The 26,676-nt window shown below is 42.9% G+C and overlaps 1 protein-coding gene across 2 annotated transcripts in view; it reads left to right on the plus strand.

Moving 5' to 3' along the window:
* The window catches only part of LOC139407391 (ryanodine receptor 3-like), a 270,933-nt gene that overhangs the window by 79,527 nt on the left and 164,730 nt on the right, over positions 1 to 26,676 (plus strand). For both annotated transcript variants that reach the window (XM_071151137.1, XM_071151138.1), the window contains exons 11-14: positions 6,659 to 6,815; positions 7,950 to 8,117; positions 18,212 to 18,333; positions 19,254 to 19,437. In XM_071151137.1, coding sequence (XP_071007238.1) covers positions 6,659 to 6,815; positions 7,950 to 8,117; positions 18,212 to 18,333; positions 19,254 to 19,437 — 631 coding nt within the window. The remainder of the gene's footprint in view (positions 1 to 6,658; positions 6,816 to 7,949; positions 8,118 to 18,211; positions 18,334 to 19,253; positions 19,438 to 26,676) is intronic.

Raw genomic sequence — 26,676 nt, forward strand, 5'->3', positions numbered from 1 at the left:
GTACTATAACCACTAGAACCCCATCAGGTACTATAACCCCATCAGGTACTATAACCACTATAACCCAATCAGGTACTATAACCACTATAACCCCATCAGGTACTATAACCACTATAACCCCATCAGGTACTATAACCACTATAACCCCATCAGGTACTATAACCACTATAACCCCATCAGGTACTATAACCACTATAACCCCATCAGGTACTATAACCACTATAACCCCATTAGGTACTATAACCCCATCAGGTACTATAACCACTATAACCTCATTAGGTACTATAGCCCCATCAGGGAATATAACCACTATAACCCCACCAGGTACTATAACCACTAAGAACCCATCAAGTACTATAACCCCATCAGGTACTATAACCACTATAACCCCATAAGGTACTATAACCAATATAACCCCATCAAGTACTATAACCACATCAGGTACTATAACCACTATAACCTCCTCCAGGTACTATAACCACTATAACCCCATCAGGTACTAAAACCCCATCAGGTACTATAACCCCATCAGGTATTAGCTGAAAGTTTAGAGGGACGGCCAGGTCTTGGTATCAGGTACTATAACCACTATAACCCCATCAGGTACTATAACCACTATAACCCCATCAGGTACTATAACCACTATAACCCCATCAGGTACTATAACCAATATAACCCCATCAGGTACTATAACCCCATCAGGTACTATAACCCCATCAGGTACTATAACCACTAGAACCCCATCAAGTACTATAACCCCATCAGGTACTATAACCACTATAACCCAATCAGGTACTATAACCACTATAACCCCACCAGGTACTATAACCACTATAACCCCATCAAGTACTATAACCCCATCAGGTACTATATCCACTATAACCCCATCAGGTACTATAACTACTATAACCCCATCAGGTACTAAAACCCCATCAGGTACTATAACCCCATCAGGTATTATAACCACTATAACCCCATCAGGTACTATAACCACTATAACCTCCTCCAGGTACTATAACCACTATAACCCCATCAGGTACTAAAACCCCATCAGGTACTATAACCCCATCAGGTATTAGCTGAAAGTTTAGAGGGACGGCCAGGTCTTGGTATCAGGTACTATAACCACTATAACCCCATCAGGTACTATAACCACTATAACCCCATCAGGTACTATAACCACTATAACCCCATCTGGTACTATAACCAATATAACCCCATCAGGTACTATAACCCCATCAGGTACTATAACCCCATTAGGTACTATAACCACTAGAACCCCATCAAGTACTATAACCCCATCAGGTACTATAACCACTATAACCCAATCAGGTACTATAACCACTATAACCCCACCAGGTACTATAACCACTATAACCCCATCAAGTACTATAACCCCATCAGGTACTATATCCACTATAACCCCATCAGGTACTATAACTACTATAACCCCATCAGGTACTAAAACCCCATCAGGTACTATAACCCCATCAGGTATTATAACCACTATAACCCCATCAGGTACTATAACCACTATAACCCCATCAGGTACTATAACCATTATAACCCCATCAGGTACTATAACCCCATCAGGTACTGGTCCCCCATCAGGTACTATAACCCCATCAGGTACTATAACCCCATCAGGTATTATAACCCGATCAGGTACTATAACCCCATCAGGTACTATAACCCCATCAGGTACTATAACCCCATCAGGTACTATAACCACTACAACCCCATCAGGTACTATAACCCCATCAGGTACTATAACCCCATCAGGTACTATAACCACTACAACCCCATCAGGTACTATAACCACTATAACCCCATCAGGTACTATAACCGCTATAACCCCATCAGGTACTATAACCACTATAACCCCATCAGGTACTATAACCGCTATAACCCCATCAGGTACTATAACCACTATAACCCCACCAGGTACTATAACCCCATCAGGCACTATAACCACTACAACCCCATCAGGTACTATAACTGCTATAACCCCATCAGGTACTATAACCACGATAACCCCATCAGCTCCTATAACCACTATAACCCCATCATGTACTATAACCACTATAACACCATCAGGTACTAAAACCACGATAACCCCATCAGGTACTATAACCACTATAACCCCATCAGGTACTATAAGCCCATCAGGTACTATAACCACTATAACCCCATCAGGTACTATAAGCCCATCAGGTACTATAACCACTATAACCCCATCAGGTACTATAACCCCATCAGGTACTATAACCACTATAACCCCATCAGGTACTATACCCCCATCAGGTACTATAACCACTATAACCCCATCAGGTACTATAACCACTATAACCCCATCAGGTACTATAACCACTATAACCCCATCAGGTACTATAACCACTATAACCCCATCAGGTACTATAACCAATATAACCCCATCAGGTACTATAACCCCATCAGGTACTATAACCCCATCAGGTACTATAACCACTAGAACCCCATCAGGTACTATAACCCCATCAGGTACTATAACCACTATAACCCAATCAGGTACTATAACCACTATAACCCCATCAGGTACTATAACCACTATAACCCCATCAGGTACTATAACCACTATAACCCCATCAGGTACTATAACCACTATAACCCCATCAGGTACTATAACCACTATAACCCCATCAGGTACTATAACCACTATAACCCCATTAGGTACTATAACCCCATCAGGTACTATAACCACTATAACCTCATTAGGTACTATAGCCCCATCAGGGAATATAACCACTATAACCCCACCAGGTACTATAACCACTATAAACCCATCAAGTACTATAACCCCATCAGGTACTATAACCACTATAACCCCATAAGGTACTATAACCACTATAACCCCATCAAGTACTATAACCACATCAGGTACTATAACCACTATAACCTCCTCCAGGTACTATAACCACTATAACCCCATCAGGTACTAAAACCCCATCAGGTACTATAACCCCATCAGGTATTATAACCACTATAACCCCATCAGGTACTATAACCACTATAACCCCATCAGGTACTATAACCATTATAACCCCATCAGGTACTATAACCCCATCAGGTACTGTAACCCCATCAGGTACTATAACCCCATCAGTTACTATAACCTCATCAGGTACTATAACCCCATCAGGTGCTATAACCACTATAACCCCATCAGGTACTATAAACCTATCAGGGACTATAACCACTATAACCCCATCAGGTACTATAACCCCTATAACCCCATCAGGTACTATAACCACTATAACCCCATCAGTTACTATAACCACTATAACCCCATCAGGTACTATAACCCCTATAACCCCATCAGGTACTATAACCACTATAACCCCATCAGTTACTATAACCACTATAACCCCATCAGGTACTATAACCCCTATAACCCTATCAGGTACTATAACCCCATCAGGTATTATAACCACTATAACCCCATCAAGTACTATAACCCCATCAGGTACTATAACCCCATCAGGTACTATAACCACTAGAACCCCATCAGGTACTATAACCACTAGATCCCCATCAGGTACTATAACCCCATCAGGTACTATAACCACTATAACCCCATCAGGTACTATAACCACTATAACCCCATCAGGTACTATAACCACTAGAACCCCACCAGGTACTATAACCACTATAACCCCATCAGGTACTATAACCAATATAACCCATCAGGTACTATAACCCCATCAGGTATTATAACCCCATCAGGTACTATAACCACTATAACCCCATCAGGTACTATAACCCCATCAGGTACTATAACCACTATAACCCCATCAGGTACTATAACCACTATAACCCCATCAGGTACTATAATCACTATAACCCCATCAGGTACTATAACCACTATAACCCCATCAGGTACTATAACCACTTTAACCCCATCAGGTACTATAACCCCATCAGGTACTATAACCCCATCAGGTACTATAACCCCATCAGGTACTATAACCACTATAACCCCATCAGGTACTATAACCCCTATAACCCCATCAGGTATTATAACCCCAACAGGTACTATAACCCCATCAGGTACTATAATCACTAATACCCCATCAGGTACTATAACCACTATAACCCCATCAGGTACTATAACCACTATAACCCCATCAGGTACTATAACCACTATAACCCCATCAAGTACTATAACCACATCAGGTACTATAACCACTATAACCCCACCAGGTATTATAACCACATTAACCTCATCAGGTACTATAACCCCATCAGGTACAATAACCCCATCAGGAACTATAACCCCATCAGGTACTAAAACCACTATAACCCCATCAGGTACTATAACCACTATAACCCCATCAGGTATTATAACCCCATCAGGTACTATAACCACTATAACCCTATCAGGTATTATAACCACATTAACCTCGTCGGGTACTATAACCCCATCAGGTACTATAACCACTATAACCCCATCAGGTACTATAACCCCATCAGGTACTATAACCACTATAACCCCATCAGCTCCTATAACCACTATAACCCCATCATGTACTATAACCACTATAACACCATCAGGTACTAAAACCACAATAATCCCATCAGGTACTATAACCACTATAACCCCATCAGGTACTATTAGCCCATCAGGTACTATAACCACTATAACCCCATCAGGTACTATAACACCATCAGGTATTATAACCACTATAACCCCATCAGGTACTATAACCCCATCAGGTATTATAACCACCATGACCCCCATCAGGTACTATAACCACTAGAACCCCATCAGGTACTATAACCCCATCAAGTACTATAACCACTATAACCCCATCAGGTACTATAACCACTATAACCCCATCAGGTACTATAACCACTATAACCCCATCAGGTACTATAACCACTATAACCCCATCAGGTACTATAACCAATATAACCCCATCAGGTACTATAACCCCATCAGGTACTATAACCCCATCAGGTACTATAACCACTAGAACCCCATCAGGTACTATAACCCCATCAGGTACTATAACCACTATAACCCCATCAGGTACTATAACCACTATAACCCCATCAGGTACTATAACCACTATAACCCCATCAGGTACTATAACCCCTATAACCCCATCAGGTACTATAACCACTATAACCCCATCAGGTACTATAACCACTATAACCACATCAGGTACTATAACCACTATAACCCCATCAGGTACTATAACCACTATAACCCCATTAGGTACTATAACCCCATCAGGTACTATAACCACTTTAACCTCATTAGGTACTATAACCCCATCAGGTAATATAACCACTATAACCCCACCAGGTACTATAACCACTATAACCCCATCAAGTACTATAACCCCATCAGGTACTATATCCACTATAACCCCATCAGGTACTATAACCACTATAACCCCATCAGGTACTAAAACCGCATCAGGTACTATAACCCCATCAGGTATTATAACCACTATAACCCCATCAGGTACTATAACCACTATAACCCCATCAGGTACTATAACCATTATAACCCCATCAGGTACTATAACCCCATCAGGTACTGTAACCCCATCAGGTACTATAACCCCATCAGGTACTATAACCCCATCAGGTATTATAACCCCATCAGGTACTATAACCCCATCAGGTACTATAACCCCATCAGGTACTATAACCACTACAACCCCATCAGGTACTATAACCCCATCAGGTACTATAACCCCATCAGGTACTATAACCACTACAACCCCATCAGGTACTATAACCACTATAACCCCATCAGGTACTATAACCGCTATAACCCCATCAGGTACTATAACCACTATAACCCCATCAGGTACTATAACCGCTATAACCCCATCAGGTACTATAACCACTATAACCCCACCAGGTACTATAACCCCATCAGGTACTATAGCCACTATAACCCCACCAGTTACTATAACCCCATCAGGTACTATAACCCCATCAGGCACTATAACCACTACAACCCCATCAGGTACTATAACTGCTATAACCCCATCAGGTACTATAACCACGATAACCCCATCAGGTACTATAACCACTATAACCCCATCAGGTACTATAACCACGATAACCCCATCAGGTACTATAATCACTATAACCCCATCAGGTACTATAACCACTATAACTCCATCAGGTACAATAACTCCATCGTGTATTATAACCGCTATAACCCCATCATGTCATAAATGGTCTCTGGAAGTTAATTTCACAGCCCACACACATCCTGGTCCCATCTTCCATCAGTGTTCCACAGCCCACACACATCCTGGTCCCATCTACCATCAGCCTTCTTGTCTCTGGGCTTAGGTGACAGGTTCTCCAACAGCCATGCCACACAGTCTGACTTTCCGTTTGTATTGAGATATTTTGAAACAATGGATGTGCTTCATTGTGAAAGGATGCTGAAATGCCCGAGGCAGCGGCTGTATATCTCTTTGTTGCAAAAGACAGCGTACATCAATGTCTCTAGATTGAAATAGACATTGCTATGTCAGACACATTTTGACTCCGTTGTTCCCCTATCTGCCATTGGAAAAGGGTTATAGGGACCACTGTAGAATTTAGATTAACATCTGTTTGGGTTCATCCCCTCTTTGTGATTGGTCAGTTGGAGCGGTAGCCACATTCGCTATGGGCAGGCGTTCCGTCTGCGTCACCTGTCTACCGGTCACTACCTGGCGCAGACCGAAGAGCAGGGTCTGGTCTTACAGGAGAGAGAGAAGTCTGATATCAAGTCCACCTCTTTCTGCTTCAGGGCTACCAAGGTTTGTTCCCGACAAATACCAACACTATTAAGTCTTTTAATCAGTCTTTGTCTTTCAAAGTAAACTTTGTTTTACATTTACTCACAAAAAGGTGGATTGGAGTACGTTGTGGGTAAAACTAGGGCTGTGACAATACCAGTATTGCAATACTTTTTTACCATAGCAAAAAAAACACAAACACGAAGCCTGCTGTGTGTAAAATATGGTGTACTATAGCTTGGGAAAATGCATAACTGTGACTCTGGATGACAACATAATGATGTTTGATTCCAACATTAGGGCTGTTAAATCCATCCCGGCCGTAGGTTAAAACCATGGTATTTTCTAGAGAAAAGACTGTACCGTGCCTGAAGAAGGTCAGAGCAGACACACCTATATTTTTTAAGAGCACGTTAGATTTATCCTTTAACTTTTAAAAGGTCATCCTTGTACCCTATACACAACAATCAGTTACATTCTAGTCCATAACGCTGAAATGTCAGGGAACGGTCCAAGCCAAGTCACACAGTCCATTAACAACCCAACCAATCAACACAACCAAGGTGTATGGGGAACCAATAGAATTAGAATGCATTGTAATTATGCGGCGGAACCTTCATTGCATTCTACAACCATAGTGCATGGACAGGAAGGATATGAAGAAGCAAACAGAAGGACACTGTCTGTCTGTCTACTCCAGATTCAATGCTATTCTGCTCTATGTGGTAGTAATGATTGTGTTCACATGGACATGCACACAGTATCTGTTTAATTCTCTCACTCCCCTTTCCTGTTTAATTCTCTCACTCCCCTTTCCTGTTTACCTCTCTCTCTCTCTCTCTCTCTCTCTCTCTCTCTCTCTCTCTCCCCATGCCCACCCTTTCAGTATTAAGTGTCATACATGGACTTTAATCAGTTCCCCTTTACCTGCTGTAATCAGCAGCCAGCATCCATATCTGACGAGGTGTGAATGGGTTCTGTGTGTGTGTGTGTGTGTGTGCGTGCCATTAGTGGTTCTGACCCCCAAAAATGCTGTTACTGTTTCCCTGTGGCGAGTAATGAATAGGCTCTCTAACATACCTCTCTGATTAGTGTGTAATCTTCATTTGTTGTGTGTGTGTGTGTGTGTGCGTGCACGCGTGCTCCCTCCCACAGGAAAAGATAGAGTCGGGTACAAAGAATCGAGACATAGAAGGTATGGGAGTAGCAGAGATCAAGTATGGGGACTCAGCCTGCTTCGTGATGCACGTGGCTACAGGTCTGTGGCTGTCCTATCAGGCGCCTGATGCTAAAGCCTCCCGCATAGGACCCCTGAAGAGAAGGGTGGGTTATTATGCATGTTCACTGTACTGATGGTGTGGAAGAAGTGTGTAAAAGTCACAACCTTGTTCTTTGAATGAATTTATCTTCCACTAATAATTGGAAGTGGCGATCAGCAGTTGAAACAATAACTAAGCGTTCTGTTTCGGTAAACAGCTGAGGGACGGGTCTGAAGAAATGTAACCACTCTCAAATTCATAGACAGAGCTATGGAGGCAAGGACTGACCATGCATGATATAGTTTGAACCATGTTTTGAGGCTACATAGTGTTTATTTAACATCGTAGTAAAATAAGCTTATATTTATTATTATACTTCTGACGAGGTACGCCATAAGCCCATGAGGTATTTATGGGTTATATTGTGGGTAAATGGATACATTGATTCTTGAAGTTTAATCATACACTTGCTAACTTGAAAATGAGATGTGCTGTAGGTCTATGGGCAATGAAATCACTGCACTGTATACTACTGTAAGTATGCCTCTCTATGGAAGCCCACTTTATGCAGCTCACCCTGCACTATCAGCTCCAATGTAAATAACATGAGTCTACTTCTGATAACTTTCCCAGTAAAGCATTAAAAACAATCAAGCAACCCAGAAAAGTGCTAAAAATAGCCCATATTAACATATGTAGCCTAAGAAACAAGGTCCACGAAGACAATAACTTGCTTGTAACAGATTACATTCATATTCTGACTGTCTCTGAAACTCACTTAGATAATACCTTTGATGATACAGTGGTACCAATACATGGTAATAACATCTACCGAAAAGACAGAAATGCCAACGGAGGCGGGGTTGCTGTTAATATTCAGAACCACATCCCTGTAAAGATTAGAGACAATCTAATGTTAAATACTGTTGAAGTAATATGGCAACAGGTTCATCTGCCTCACCTAAAGCCCATTATTGTGGGAAGCTGCTATAGACCCCCAAGTGCTAACAGTCAGTATCTGAATAATATGTGTGAAATGCTTGATAATGTATGTGATATAAACAGAGAAGTATATTTTCTGTGTGATTTAAATATTGACTGGCTATCATCAAGCTGCCCACTCAGGAAAATACTTCAGACTGTAACCAGTGCCTGCAACCTGGATCAGGTTGTCAGTCAACTTACCAGGGTAGTTACAAACAGCCTAGGAATTAAATCATCAATATGTATTGATCACATTTTACTAACTCTGCAGATATTTGCTTTTTAAAGCAGAATGCAAATCCAAAAGATGTAGTGATCACAATATAATAGCCATGTATAGGAAAACCAAAGTTCCAAAGGCTGGGCCTAATATAGTGTATAAGAGGTTTTGTAGTGATTCTTATGTTTATGATGTAAATCATAATTGCTGTTCTGTGGTGTGTAATGAGGAGCAACCAGATGCTGCACTTGGCTCATTTATGAAAGTACTTATCCCAGTTACTAATGAGCAGCACCCATTAAGGAAATTACTGTAAAAACTGTTAAATCCCCTTGGATTGATGAGGAATTGAAAAATTGTATGGTTTAGAGGGATGAGGTAGAAGGTATGGCAATTAAGTCTGGCAGCCCAACTGATTGGCAAACGTACTGCAAATTAAGAAATCATTTGACTAAACTAAATAAAGATTAAATAAACTACACTATGAAACAAAGATAACTTATATAAAGAATGATAGTAAAAAGCTTTGGGGCACCTTAAATGAAATTCTTGGGAAAAAAAGCCAACTTGGCTCCTTCATTCATTGAATCAGATGGCTCATTCATAACAAAGCCCACTGATATTGCAAACTACTTGGCAATATAAGCAAACTTAGGGATGACATGCCAGCAACAAATGCTGACACTACACAGCCAAGTATATCGGACCAAATTCTGTGAAACGAACTTCTTCTTCGTCTGATGATGAGGAGGAAGGATCAAACCAAAATGCAGCGTTGTAAGTGTCCATGATAATTTATGATATCAGAACACAAAAAATACAAAATAACAAAGTGAAGGAAAGAAATGGAAATCAAAACAGTTCTGTATGGTGAAAACACAGACACAGAAAACAACAACCCACAACCCATAGTGTGAAAACAGGCTGCCTAAGTATGGTTCTCAATCAGAGACAACGATTGACAGCTGCCTCTGATTGGGAACCATACCAGGCCAAACACATAGAACTATAACACACAGAACAAAACATAGAATGCCCACCCCAACTCACGCCCTGACCAAACTAAAATAGAAACATAAAAAAGGAACTAAGGTCAGGACGTGACATTCTGAAAGACAAGAATTGTACTTTTGAATTCCGTAAAGTCAGTGTGGAAGAGGTGAAAAAAATATTGTTGTCTATCAACAATAACAAGCCACCAGGATCTAACAATCTAGATGGAAAATTACTGAGAATAATAGCAGACGATATTGCCACTCCTATTTGCCACATCTTCAATTTAAGCCTACTAGAGAGTGTGTGCCCTCAGGCCTGGAGGGGGGCTAAAGTAATTATCCTACCCAAGAATAGTAAAGCCCCCTTTACTGGCTCAAATAGCCAACCAATCAGCCTGTTACCAACCCTTAGTAAACTTCTGGAAAAAATTATGTTTGACCAAATACAATGCTATTTTACAGTAAACAAATTGACAACATAATTTCAGTATGCTTATAGGGAAGGACACTCAACAAGCACAGCACTTACACAAATGACTGATGAGTGGCTGAGAGAAATTGATGATACAATGATTGTGGGGGCTGTCTTGTTAGACTTCAGTGCAGCTTTTGACATTATTGATCATAGTCTGCTGCTGGAAAAACGTATGTGCTATGGCTTTAGACCCCCTGCTATGCTGTGGATAAAGAGTTACTTGTCTAACAGAACACAGAGGGTGTTCTTTAGCGTCATCATATCAAATATAATGCAGTTAGAAGCAGGAATTCCCCAGGGCAGCTGTTTAGGCCCCTTGCTTTTTTCAATTTTTACTATCGACATGCCACTGACTTTCAGTAAAGCCAGAGTTTCTATGTATGTGGATGACTCAACACTATACATGTCAGCTACTACAGTGACTGAAATGACTGCAACACTTAACACAGAGCTGGAGTTGGTTTCAGAGTGGGCAGCAAGGAATAAGTTAGCCCTACATTTTTCTAAAACTAAAAGTATTGTATTTGTAACGAAACACTCACTAAACCCTAAACCTCAACTAAATCTTGTAATAAATCATGTGGAAATTGAGCAAGTTGAGATGACTAAACTGCTTGGAGTAACACTAGATTGTAAACTGTCATGATCAAAACATATGGATGCATTAGTAGCTAAGATGGTGAGAAGTCTGTCTATAATAAAGCATTGCTCTGCCTTTTAAACAACACTATCAACAAGGCAGGTCCTACAGGCCCTAGTTTTGTCTCACCTGGACTGCTGTTCAGTCGTGTGGTCAGGTTCCACAAAAAAGGACTTAGGACAATTGCAATTGGCTCAGAACAGGGCAGCGCGGCTGGCCCTTGGATGTACACAGAGACCTAATGTTAATAATATGCATGTCAATCTCTCATGGCTCAAAGTGGAGGAGAGATTGACTTCATCACTACTTGTACTGAGGTATTGACATGTTGAATGCACCAAGCTGTCTGTTTGAACTACTGGCACACAGCCCGGACACCCATGCATACCAATACCACTCCAATACCTTGACTTTGTTGTCCTAAAGCCATAACTTTGGAAGTATGCTTGGGGTCATTGTCCATTTGGAATACCCATTTGCAGCCAAGACTGATGTCTTGAGATGTTGCTTCAATATATCCACATCATTTTCCTTCCTCATCTTGTCATCTATTTTGTGAAGTGCACCAGTCCCTTCTGCAGCAAAGCACCCCCACAACATGATGCTGCCACCCCCATGCTTCACGGTTGGGATGGTGTTCTTCGGCTTGCAAGCCTCCCCCTTTTTCCTCCAAACATAACAATGGTCATTATGGCCTAACGGTTCTATTTTTGTTTCATCAGACCAGAGGACATTTCTCCAAAAGTATGATCTTTGTCCCCATGTGCAGTTGCAAACCGTAGTCCGGCTTTTTTATGGCGGTTTTGGAGCAGTGACTTCTTCCTTGCTGAGCGGCCTTTCAGGTTATGTCAATACAGGACTCGTTTTACTGTGGATATAGATACTTTTGGACCTGTTTCCTTCAGCATCTTCACAAGGTCCTTTGCTGTTGTTTTGGGATTGATATGCACTTTTCGCACCAAAATACATTAATCTCTAGGAGACAGAATGCGTCTCCTTCCTGAGCGGTATGACGGATGTGCGGTCCCATGGTGTTTATACTTGGGTACTATTGTTTACAGGTGAACATGGTACCTTCAAGTGTTGGGAAGGGAGAGGGAGATAGAGAGAAGAGCTGGTGGGAAGGGAGAGAGCGATGGAGATAGAGAATAGCTGGTGGCAAAAGAGAGAGAGAGATAGGTAGAGAGGAGAGCTGGTGGGAAGGGAGAGATCGAGAGAGAAGGGCCGCTGGGGAGGGAAAAAATAGCGATAGAGAGACGAGCTGGTGGGAAGGGAGAGAGAGAGAAGGACCTCTTGGGAGCGAAAGAGAGGGATAGAGAGAAGAGCTGGTGGGAAGAGAGAGAGAAGAGCTGGTGGGAAGGAAGATAGAGAGAAGAGCTGGTGGGAAGGGAGAGATCGAGAGAGAAGGGCCGCTGGGGAGGGAAAGAGAGGGATAGAGAGAAGAGCTGGTGGGAAGTGAGAGAGAGAAGGGCAGCTGGGGAGGGATAGAGAGAAGAGGTGGTGGGAAGAGAGAGAGAAGAGCTGGTGGGAAGGGAGATAGAGAGAAGAGGTGGTGGGAAGAGAGAGAGAGAAGAGCTGGTGGGAAGGAAGAGAGAGAGAAGAGCTGGTGGGAAGGGAGATAGAGAGAAGAGGTGGTGGGAAGGGAGAGAGACAGAAGAGGTGGTGGGAGGAGAGAGAGAAGAGCTGGTGGGAAGGAAGAGAGACAGAAGAGGTGGTGGGAGGAGAGAGAGAAGAGCTGGTGGGAAGGAAGAGAGAGAGAAGAGCTGGTGGGAAGGAAGAGAGAGAGAAGAGCTGGTGGGAAGGGAGATAGAGAGAAGAGGTGGTGGGAAGGGAGATAGAGAGAAGAGGTGGTGGGAAGGGAGAGAGACAGAAGAGGTGGTGGGAGGAGAGAGAGAAGAGCTGGTGGGAAGGAAGAGAGACAGAAGAGGTGGTGGGAAGGGAGATAGAGAGAAGAGGTGGTGGGAAGGGAGATAGAGAGAATAGGTGGTGGGAAGGGAGAGAGACAGAAGAGGTGGTGGGAGGAGAGAGAGAAGAGCTGGTGGGAAGGAAGAGAGACAGAAGAGGTGGTGGGAAGGGAGATAGAGAGAAGAGCTGGTGGGAAGGGAGATAGAGAGAAGAGCTGGTGGGAAGGGAGAGAGGCAGAATAGGTGGTGGGAAGTGAGAGAGAAGAGGTGGTGGGAAGAGAGAGAGAAGAGGTGGTGGGAAGGAAGAGAGAGAGAAGAGCTGGTGGGAAGGAAGAGAGAGAGAAGAGGTGGTGGGAAGGGAGAGAGACAGAAGAGGTGGTGGGAAGGAAGAGAGAGAGAGGAGGTGGTGGGAAGTGAGAGAGAAGAGCTGGTGGGAAGGGAGATAGAGAGAAGAGCTGGTGGGAAGGAAGAGAGAGAGAAGAGGTGGTGGGAAGGGAGAGAGACAGAAGAGGTGGTGGGAAGTGAGAGAGACAGAAGAGGTGGTGGGAAGTGAGAGAGAGAGAAGAGCTGGTGGGAAGTGAGAGAGAGAGAAGAGCTGGTGGGAAGGAAGAGAGAGAGAAGAGGTGGTGGGAAGGGAGAGAGAAGAGCTGGTGGGAAGGGAGATAGAGAGAAGAGGTGGTGGGAAGAGAGAGAGAAGAGCTGGTGGGAAGGAAGAGAGAAAGAGAGAGAGAAGAGCTGGTGGGAAGGGAGAGAGAAGAGCTGGTTGCAGAGCTGCTAACTCTCACCCATTGGCCGTGAGACACGCATTTGATCCTCTTCTCACGTTCTCACAGCACACCTCTTATATCTCACTTACTGAAAACCGCTGCTTTTACGTTAACTTTTCAACTGTGCTCCAAATCGTTTTGAAATCGGAGCATTTGCGCCTTCAATTTAACTTCACGAGCTGAACCTCTATCATTGTCGTGTCTTGCCACCTCACAATGTGACACATTGAAACATATGATTGGTCTAGTAAAGGATCAAGGGGATTGGGTGCATGTTTTTAAGGAACGCCCCTCTGGATTAGAGTGGCGCTGATTGGAGGGAACGTTCTCCGCTGAGTTTTTAAAACTGTAAAAAGAGCAGCATGATAGCACTGTGTTGTGTAAATGTTAAATTAGGTTGCTGTTACTCCCTGTCCCTATTCCAGAATGCAGTCTTTTGACAGCATGTACTAAAGTCGATTTAATCCACACTTACATTAGTCCCCTCGTTTGGTGATTGGCATTTAGGTTGTGACAACCAAAAAGCCGCAGACGGACCTACAGAATGTTTTCGGAGGTTAGTTTTGCAGGGTGACCTGATTTGTAACTATGAATAAATATATTTTTTTACATGTAGGAGCAGATTTATGTCATCTTGCCTTCGGGAGATTTCATTAGCTTTTTAATGTATTTAGTCGGATCAGTGGACCAATTCTCATTCTTGACAATTGGCTAAAATACAGTGTAATTAGTGTGATAGTCAGCAACAACACTACTGCTATTCCCCATATCTATTCTATTATTCCACTTCTACTGCTATTCCCCATACGTATTATATTATTCCACTTCTACTGCTATTCCCCATACCTATTATATTATTCCACTTTTACTGCTATTCCCCATATCTATTATATTATTCCACTTCTACTGCTATTCCCCATACGTATTATATTATTCCACTTCTACTGCTATTCCCCATACGTATTATATTATTCCACTTCTACTGCTATTCCCCATATATATTCTATTATTCCACTTCTACTGCTATTCCCCATACCTATTCTATTATTCCACTTCTACTGCTATTCCCCATATCTATTATATTATTCCACTTCTACTGCTATTCCCCATACGTATTATATTATTCCACTTTTACTGCTATTCCCCATACGTATTCTATTATTCCACTTCTTCTGCTATTCCCCATGCTTATTCTATTATTCCACTTCTTACCAGTTCTGCCAGTATCATCACATATTTGAAATCTGATATACCTACTTGTGTCTTTGAAAATGAATTATATGAGGCTTTGTATCTTTGTATTTTTGTAGCCATTCATGGACAGTTTTTGAATCAGTCACACAAATCAATGGATAATAAATGTTCCTGGAATCAAATATAATTGTTTACATTTTAGTATTGTGCACATGCTTGGTATAAATGATAGGTGGACTCACAACTCATAAAGGCATCCATCGTATGTTGTCTATGTGGAGTACGATGACGTCGAGAATCTTCAACTAGTAGGCATAAACCACCTGAATATTAATCTTCAACTAGTAGGCATAAACCACCTGAATATTGATCTTCAACTAGTAGGCATAAACCACCTGAATATTGATCTTCAACTAGTAAGCATAAACCACCTGAATATTAATCTTCAACTAGTAGGCATAAACCACCTGAATATTAATCTTCAACTAGTAGGCATAAACCACCTGAATATTGATCTTCAACTAGTAGGCATAAACCACCTGAATATTGATCTTTAACTAGTAGGCATAAACCACCTGAATATTGATCTTCAACTAGTAGGCATAAACCACCTGAATATTGATATTCATTCTATTTTTTCCCCTGAAGGTCTGGTGATTGAGAAACAACAACAACAACATTTTGAAACACCCATCACTTTGGGAAACATAGATCAGGGATGTCCAACCCTCCTCACTCACCAGACCTTCAGGGGAAAAAAATAGAATGAATATCAAGCAGGATTTTCTTCCAGACCTATTTAAAAAGAGACAGTTCACCCACATAAAAACAATATAGAATGTTTGTGTCCTTACCTTGAAAGCAGTCTACGAACAAGGAGACTTCAAACTATGATTTGGTTACCCACTGCCATCAACCATTAATATAAACATTCCTGTGCAGAGCCTTGGTGTGGTGGTAAAACTCCCTGGCACGTGTCACATGTAACTCTGAGAACAGAGATCAATCCCTGCTTCTGACCTCCCCACTGTTTCTAGCATTTCCCTGTCTCCCTATCTCATTTAATTATTGAATAAAGTGTCAAACCACCTAAAAAATATGTCCCCTTAAAAATATTAGCATAATTAACATTTCATCCCCCAAAAATCTCAAAGTAACAAAGTTGTTGAATTTTGAATGTACATTGAATGTTCGAAGCATCCTGAGTACACCTCATTTTCCACCCTGGCCATAGGCCTAAGCCATGTACAAAAAAATATTGCAGGAAAATCGTCCTGAGGGAGGACCCCTAGTCCCCCATCTAGGGACTGTGCCAGGGGACAATGAAATTCACATAGCAAATTTCACTCCAAGCTTTCCTCAAACGTTGGCAGCCCTATGGTGGGGAGGGATAGAGAGCTCGATAGAAAGAGAAGAGCTGGTGGGGAGGGACAGAGAGAGAGATGGAGAGAGAGAAGTGCTGGTGGGGAGGGACAGAGAGAGAGAGATGGAGAGAGAGAAGTGCTGGTGGGGAAGGGGAGAGGGATGGAGAGAGAGAAGTACTGGTGGGGAAGGGGAGAGGGATGGAGAGAGAGAAGTGCTGATGGGGAAGGGGAGAGGGATGGAGAGAGAGAAGTGCTGGTGGGGAAGGGGAGAGGGATGGAGAGAGAGAAGTGCTGGTGGGGAAGGGGAGAGGGATGAGAGAGAGAAGTACTGGTGGGGAAGGGGAGAGGGATGGAGAGAGAGAAGTACTGGTGGGGAAGGGGAGAGGGATGGAGAGAAAGAAGTACTGGTGGGGAAGGGGAGAGGGATGGAGAGAGAGAAGTACTGATGGGGAAGGGGAGAAGGATGGAGAGAGAGAAGTGCTGGTGGAGAGGGAGAGAGAGATGGAGAGAGAGAAGTACTGGTGGGGAAGGGGAGAGGGATGGAGAGAAAGAAGTACTGGTGGGGAAGGGGAGAGGGATGGAGAGAGAGAAGTACTGGTGGGGAAGGGGAGAGGGATGGAGAGAAAGAAGTACTGGTGGGGAAGGGGAGAGGGATGGAGAGAAAGAAGAGCTGGTGGGGAAGGGGAGAGGGATGGAGAGAAAGAAGTACTGGTGGGGAAGGGGAGAGGGATGGAGAGAGAGAAGAGCTGGTGGGGAGGGAGAGAGGGATGGAGAGAAAGAAGAGCTGGTGGGGAGGGAGAGAGAGGGATGGAGAGAGAGAAGAGCTGGTGGGGAGGGAGAGAGAGGGATGGAGAGAGAGAAGAGCTGGTGGGGAGGGAGAGAGAGGGATGGAGAGAGAGAAGAGCTGGTGGGGAGGGAGAGAGGGATGGAGAGAAAGAAGTACTGGTGGGGAAGGGGAGAGGGATGGAGAGAAAGAAGAGCTGGTGGGGAGGGAGAGAGAGGGTTGGAGAGAGAGATGGTAGTGAGGGAGAGAGAGAGGAAAAGAGACTGGGCAGGAAGAGAGAGAGACAGGAGTTGATCCCTCCTCTCTCAAAAAAGATAACTGTAACTAACTGTCACCATCCCTCTCTCATTATCACATCTAAATGACTGCCTCATGTGTCCTGACACATCTTGCCTGGGTGGGAGCCACATCCTGCCTGGGTGGGAGCTAACTGGGGGAGAGGAGGAGACCTAAGCCAACTCACAGCTCAGACAGCTGATATAACACCTCACTTGATTGAATGTGATCAGAACCATGTATTTAGAGAGTTGGGCCAATGTGGTTTCTGTATTATGATGCATTTACATGACACTTCAACATTCTATGGCAGCCATGTTAGAACCCCATTAACGTTACATGAGGAATATTTTAACAATGCTATGTAACGGAATGTCTAGAATTGGAAAACTATTCAAAACACTCTAAGTACACTATATGGCTCTGCATGTGATTCATTAGTAACAAGGGACATGTTACATTGAGTTGCACAGATACCCGTTTGTGGTAATGTCTGTGTTAAGTACTTCTAATAATGTCTGTCTATAATGTGTGTGTTGTGTATTTGCGAGACAGGCCTGTCTGCATGCTGAGGGTCACATGGACGACGGTCTGACCCTTCAGCGTTGTCAACACGAGGAGGCACGGGCTGTACGAATCATCAGGAACACCACTGTCCTCTTCAGCCACTTCATCAAGTAGGGCTGTGTGTGTGTGTGTGTGTGTGTGTGTGTGTGTGTGTGTGTGTGTGTGTGTGTGTGTGTGTGTGTGTGTGTGTGTGTGTGTGTGTGTGTGAGTGTGTGCGTGTGCGCGCGCGCGCGCGTGCGTGTGTGTGCGCTGCATTGGTAACCTAGACAGTTTAAGGTCCGTCATCTATTCCAGAAAATACAGAACACGTTTGGACAAATTTTGTATGAGCTAGTTGAATACTACTGAATGCTTCTGAATACTACGGAATACTCCTGAATGCTACTGAATGCTCCTGAATAATACTACATGCCCCTGAATACTACTGAATGCTCCTGAATGCTCCCAAATGCTACCGAATGCTCCTGAACTCTACTGAATGCTCCTTAATGCTCCTCCTACATGTTACTGAATGCTCCCGAATACCACTGAATGCTCCGGAATGCTACTGAATGCTCCTGAACTCTACTGAATGCTCCTAAATCCTACTGAATGCTCCTGAATGCTCCTACATGTTACTGAATGCTCCGGAATGCTACTGAATGCTCCTGAATGCTACTGAATGCTCCTGAATGCTACTGAACGACAAGCCGATTCACATGAACTTGCTCAATAGAGATCCAATTGTAGCTGCAGAACCGAAGGCAATTTTCCTGCTTTTGTGTGATTAGGCATGGATTAGTTCTCATGAAATTAGCCTGCCGTGGATTCACTTCCAGTGACTGATTTCGGAAATTATCTGCTGTAGAATTTGCGCAATGTAATTTGAAAACAATTTAGATGGTTTGCGACCATTGTGGATAAGTGATATTAATGTAGCCTATTAACAGTAAATTAGTTTTATGTCCCTCTCTCTATCCCTCTCTGCTTACTCCTTTTTCTCACTCTTCCTCTCCCCAAACCTATCCCTGCCCCTCTCCCTCTTCCCTAGGGGTCTTGACAGTATAGGAAGGGATAAGAGCATGGAGGTGTCTCTGCCTAACTTTGACGAGGTGTTGCAGACGCTGGATGATCTCATTGAGTATTTCAAACAGCCCGACTCAGAACTGGAACATGAGGAGAAACAGACTCTGCTGAGATCTCTCATCAAACGACAGGACCTTTTCAAAGAGGAGGTGAGCTCCCAGGGCTCCGGGACCTCAGGTTTAATCGGGGCTAAATTTGAGTTTATCTCAGTTAATCTCAGTTTTGGACAGTTTTGTTCTGGGACCCATTTGCCAGGATCCGGTACGTCTCGTGGCCTGAACAATTATTTTCACTGTTTGCAGTGTAAAAATTAAAATAAAAGCAATCAGAGTAAATTCAAGTTGACTCCTCTGTAAATCTCCTGGCTGCCCCTTAATAAAAGACTTAACGTGAAAACGTGCCAGATATTCTAAGAATTGATTCGTGTTGTGCCGGCCCGGGTTCATGGTTTTGCACAACATTGTAGCCTATATAGACCAACGCGTGGTCATTACTGTGGTGAGAGAGAGAATCGTACCAGTATCTCTCACAGAACTAGAATGAGAATCACTTTCTATGATCTCTCTCCCTCTCTCTGCTCTGACAGACATGAGCCTGCATCTCTCATCTCTCCAGCTGTAGCACCCCTGATCAAGTGAAATACATTTCCCAAAGTTATATAATTACGGCTGTCTGTTCAGAATGAAATTAAATCATTCAGAAGATAACACCACGAATAGGTCTATAATTTAGCCACAGAGGATCGATAGCTTTAAAAATGTATATATATATGTATATATATATCCTAGCTGTGGCAATGCGCGGCAAATGGATCCTGCTGAAAAGAGAAGACTAGTCTGTCTGTAGTGCTACCAAGTATGTTATCAACGTCCAAATAGGCCTATTGAGCGAACAGTATTGGTTTACATTAAAACAAGAGAGAGATAGACTTGAGAGCATCGGCCTTCACAAGTGAGTGAGCTGTGTGTCATTGGGTGAGTCAGTGAAACTGGAAAGCTTGTTAAGGACTATATCTTCCTCCTCATATTGTACAATGTGTTTCTCCTCACACCTGGCCTAGGCTATTTATGGATTAGAGACAAGGTTGTTTCTATTGATCTCAGATTGTCAGTGTCAAAGTAGCCTGTCATTTACATAATTTGTGAGGTACTAAATCAGATTCAGCTAAAGTCTCCCGTCTTCTAAAATGATGTAGAACTGCCGATTTTGCAGGTTTTCCTACTTACAAAGCATGTAGAGGTCTGTAATTTGTTTTATCATAGGTACACTTCAACTGTGAGAGTCGGAATCTAAAACAAAAATCCAGAAAATCACTTTGTATGATTTTTAAGTAATTCATTTGCATTTTATTGCCTGACATGAGTATTTGATCACCTACCAACCAGTAAGAATTCTGGCTCTCACAGACCTGTTAGTTTTTCTTTAAGAAGCCCTCCTGTTCTCCACTCATTACCTGTATTACATTCAAAATCGGCAGTGATTCAAATACTTGTTCTCCCCACTGTATAACTGTGAAGTTTTTCATTTCTTTCACTTCAAATTAAAACTTTTTCAAAAATCTAACTCCACAGACATATGAAGAACCATCTAAAGATCAATTATATATAACTAACTCGTTTTGTTTTGTTTTTTTTACGAAAATTACAACATTATAGTCCCAAGGTCTCAAATTTGTCGTTAAAGAAGTCATTGCATGTATAGATTTTATTTTACTTGACTTGAGACTGAACTTGAAAAAAAGCTCGATTCGACTTGACTTGCTCTTAGAATGTACTGTACAACTTGGACTTGATTCGAGACTCGACCCATTCTACTTGGGACCCGACTTGAGACTTGAACCTTGTGACTTGAGACTTGCTTGTGACTTGAGACTTGCTTGTGACTTAAAAAATAGTGACTTGATCCTACCTCTGCCTAAAAGAGACTCCCACAAGATATGCAAATGTATCTCTTTTTATGTAGGAAGTTCTAGGAACATGTATCACTGCGATTGAATCACATAATGACTAATTATGGTACACTATTCCCTATGTAGTGCACTACTTTAGACCAGAGCCCTATTCCCTATATAGTGCACTACTTTTGACCAGGGTGCTATTCCCTATATAGTGCACTACTATTGACCAGGGTGCTATTCCCTATATAGTGCACTACTTTAGACCAGAGCCCTATTCCCTATATAATGCACTACTATTGACCAGGGTGCTATCCCCTATGTAGTGCACTACTTTAGACCAGAGCCCTATTCCCTATATAGTGCACTACTTTAGACCAGAGCCCTATTCCCTATATAGTGCACTACTATTGACCAGGGTGCTATTCCCTATGTAGTGCACTACTTTAGACCAGATCCCTATTCCCTATATAGTGCACTACTTTTGACCAGGGTGCTATTCCCTATATAATGCACTACTATTGACCAGGGTGCTATTCCCTATGTAGTGCACTACTTTAGACCAGAGCTCTATTCCCTATATAGTGCACTACTTTTGACCAGGGTGCTATTCCCTATATAGTGCACTACTTTTGACCAGGGTGCTATTCCCTATATAGTGCATTACTATTGACCAGGGTGCTATTCCCTATATAGTGCACTACTATTGACCAGGGTGCTATTCCCTATATAGTGCACTACTTTTGACCAGGGTGCTATTCCCTATATAGTGCACTACTTTTGACCAGGGTGCTATTCCCTATATAGTGCACTACTATAGACCAGGGCCCTATTCCCTATATAGTGCACAACTTTCGACCAGAGCCCTATTCCCTATATAGTGCACTACTTTCGACCAGAGCCCTATTCCCTATATAGTGCACTACTTTCGACCAGAGCCCTATTCCCTATATAGTGCACTACTATTGACCAGAGCCCTATTCCCTATATAGTGCACTACTTTAGACCAGAGCCCTATTCCCTATATAGTGCACTACTTTAGACCAGAGCCCTATTCCCTATATAGTGCACTACTTTTGACCAGGGTGCTATTCCCTATATAGTGCACTACTATTGACCAGGGTGCTATTCCCTATATAGTGCACTACTATTGACCAGGGTGCTATTCCCTATATAGTGCACTACTTTTGACCAGGGTGCTATTCCCTATATAGTGCACTACTTTTGACCAGGGTGCTATTCCCTATATAGTGCACTACTATAGACCAGGGCCCTATTCCCTATATAGTGCACATCTTTCGACCAGAGCCCTATTCCCTATATAGTGCACTACTTTCGACCAGAGCCCTATTCCCTATATAGTGCACTACTTTCGACCAGAGCCCTATTCCCTATATAGTGCACTACTATTGACCAGAGCCCTATTCCCTATATAGTGCACTACTTTAGACCAGAGCCCTATTCCCTATATAATGCACTACTATAGACCAGAGCCCTATTCCCTATATAGTGCACTACTTTAGACCAGAGCCCTATTCCCTATATAATGCACTACTATAGACCAGGGTGCTATTCCCTATATAGTGCACTACTTTTGACCAGGGTGCTATTCCCTATATAGTGCACTACTTTTGACCAGGGTGCTATTCCCTATATAGTGCATTACTATTGACCAGGGTGCTATTCCCTATATAGTGCACTACTATTGACCAGGGTGCTATTCCCTATATAGTGCACTACTTTTGACCAGGGTGCTATTCCCTATATAGTGCACTACTTTTGACCAGGGTGCTATTCCCTATATAGTGCACTACTATAGACCAGGGCCCTATTCCCTATATAGTGCACAACTTTCGACCAGAGCCCTATTCCCTATATAGTGCACTACTTTCGACCAGAGCCCTATTCCCTATATAGTGCACTACTTTCGACCAGAGCCCTATTCCCTATATAGTGCACTACTATTGACCAGAGCCCTATTCCCTATATAGTGCACTACTTTAGACCAGAGCCCTATTCCCTATATAATGCACTACTATAGACCAGAGCCCTATTCCCTATATAGTGCACTACTTTAGACCAGAGCCCTATTCCCTATATAGTGCACTACTTTTGACCAGGGTGCTATTCCCTATATAGTGCACTACTATTGACCAGGGTGCTATTCCCTATATAGTGCACTACTATTGACCAGGGTGCTATTCCCTATATAGTGCACTACTTTTGACCAGGGTGCTATTCCCTATATAGTGCACTACTTTTGACCAGGGTGCTATTCCCTATATAGTGCACTACTATAGACCAGGGCCCTATTCCCTATATAGTGCACAACTTTCGACCAGAGCCCTATTCCCTATATAGTGCACTACTTTCGACCAGAGCCCTATTCCCTATATAGTGCACTACTTTCGACCAGAGCCCTATTCCCTATATAGTGCACTACTATTGACCAGAGCCCTATTCCCTATATAGTGCACTACTTTAGACCAGAGCCCTATTCCCTATATACTGCACTACTATAGACCAGAGCCCTATTCCCTATATAGTGCACTACTTTAGACCAGAGCCCTATTCCCTATATAGTGCACTACTTTTGACCAGGGTGCTATTCCCTATATAGTGCACTACTATAGACCAGGGCCCTATTCCCTATATAGTGCACAACTTTCGACCAGAGCCCTATTCCCTATATAGTGCACTACTTTCGTCCAGAGCCCTATTCCCTATATAGTGCACTACTTTCGACCAGAGCCCTATTCCCTATATAGTGCACTACTTTCGACCAGAGCCCTATTCCCTATATAGTGCACCACTTTCGACCAGAGCCCTATTCCCTATATAGTGCACTACTATTGACCAGAGCCCTATTCCCTATATAGTGCACTACTTTAGACCAGAGCCCTATTCCCTATATAATGCACTACTATAGACCAGAGCCCTATTCCCTATATAGTGCACTACTTTAGACCAGAGCCCTATTCCCTATATAATGCACTACTATAGACCAGAGCCCTATTCCCTATATAGTGCACTACTTTAGACCAGAGCCCTATTCCCTATATAGTGCACTACTTTTGACCAGGGTGCTATTCCCTATATAGTGCACTACTATTGACCAGGGTGCTATTCCCTATATAGTGCACTACTATAGACCAGGGCCCTATTCCCTATATAGTGCACAACTTTCGACCAGAGCCCTATTCCCTATATAGTGCACTACTTTCGACCAGAGCCCTATTCCCTATATAGTGCACTACTTTCGACCAGAGCCCTATTCCCTATATAGTGCACTACTATTGACCAGAGCCCTATTCCCTATATAGTGCACTACTTTAGACCAGAGCCCTATTCCCTATATAATGCACTACTATAGACCAGAGCCCTATTCCCTATATAGTGCACTACTTTAGACCAGAGCCCTATTCCCTATATAGTGCACTACTTTTGACCAGGGTGCTATTCCCTATATAGTGCACTACTATTGACCAGGGTGCTATTCCCTATATAGTGCACTACTATTGACCAGGGTGCTATTCCCTATATAGTGCACTACTTTTGACCAGGGTGCTATTCCCTATATAGTGCACTACTTTTGACCAGGTTGCTATTCCCTATATAGTGCACTACTATAGACCAGGGCCCTATTCCCTATATAGTGCACAACTTTCGACCAGAGCCCTATTCCCTATATAGTGCACTACTTTCGACCAGAGCCCTATTCCCTATATAGTGCACTACTTTCGACCAGAGCCCTATTCCCTATATAGTGCACTACTATTGACCAGAGCCCTATTCCCTATATAGTGCACTACTTTAGACCAGAGCCCTATTCCCTATATAATGCACTACTATAGACCAGAGCCCTATTCCCTATATAGTGCACTACTTTAGACCAGAGCCCTATTCCCTATATAATGCACTACTATAGACCAGGGTGCTATTCCCTATATAATGCACTACTATTGACCAGGGTGCTATTCCCTATATAGTGCACTACTATTGACCAGGGTGCTATTCCCTATATAGTGCACTACTATTGACCAGGGTGCTATTCCCTATATAGTGCACTACTTTTGACCAGGGTGCTATTCCCTATGTAGTGCACTACTTTAGACCAGAGCTCTATTCCCTATATAGTGCACTACTTTTGACCAGGGTGCTATTCCCTATATAGTGCACTACTTTTGACCAGGGTGCTATTCCCTATATAGTGCACTACTATTGACCAGGGTGCTATTCCCTATATAGTGCACTACTATTGACCAGGGTGCTATTCCCTATATAGTGCACTACTTTTGACCAGGGTGCTATTCCCTACATAGTGCACTACTTTTGACCAGGGTGCTATTCCCTATATAGTGCACTACTATAGACCAGGGCCCTATTCCCTATATAGTGCACAACTTTCGACCAGAGCCCTATTCCCTATATAGTGCACTACTTTCGACCAGAGCCCTATTCCCTATATAGTGCACTACTTTCGACCAGAGCCCTATTCCCTATATAGTGCACTACTATTGACCAGAGCCCTATTCCCTATATAGTGCACTACTTTAGACCAGAGCCCTATTCCCTATATAATGCACTACTATAGACCAGAGCCCTATTCCCTATATAGTGCACTACTTTAGACCAGAGCCCTATTCCCTATATAGTGCACTACTTTTGACCAGGGTGCTATTCCCTATATAGTGCACTACTATTGACCAGGGTGCTATTCCCTATATAGTGCACTACTATTGACCAGGGTGCTATTCCCTATATAGTGCACTACTTTTGACCAGGGTGCTATTCCCTATATAGTGCACTACTTTTGACCAGGGTGCTATTCCCTATATAGTGCACTACTATAGACCAGGGCCCTATTCCCTATATAGTGCACAACTTTCGACCAGAGCCCTATTCCCTATATAGTGCACTACTTTCGACCAGAGCCCTATTCCCTATATAGTGCACTACTTTCGACCAGAGCCCTATTCCCTATATAGTGCACTACTATTGACCAGGGTGCTATTCCCTATATAGTGCACTACTTTTGACCAGGGTGCTATTCCCTATATAGTGCACTACTATTGACCAGGGTGCTATTCCCTATATAGTGCACTACTATTGACCAGGGTGCTATTCCCTATATAGTGCACTACTTTTGACCAGGGTGCTATTCCCTATATAGTGCACTACTATAGACCAGGGCCCTATTCCCTATATAGTGCACTACTTTAGACCAGAGCCCTATTCCCTATATAGTGCACTACTTTCGACCAGAGCCCTATTCCCTATATAGTGCACTACTTTCGACCAGAGCCCTATTCCCTATATAGTGCACTACTATTGACCAGAGCCCTATTCCCTATATAGTGCACTACTTTCGACCAGAGCCCTATTCCCTATGTAGTGCACTACTTTAGACCAGAGCCCTATTCTCTATATAATGCACTACTATAGACCAGGGCCCATAAAGCTCAGGTCAAAAGTGGCCGTTGTGGATGTGACC

This window comes from Oncorhynchus clarkii, chromosome 4 (genome assembly GCF_045791955.1).
Source record: "Oncorhynchus clarkii lewisi isolate Uvic-CL-2024 chromosome 4, UVic_Ocla_1.0, whole genome shotgun sequence".
Taxonomy (NCBI): Eukaryota; Metazoa; Chordata; class Actinopteri; order Salmoniformes; family Salmonidae; genus Oncorhynchus; species Oncorhynchus clarkii.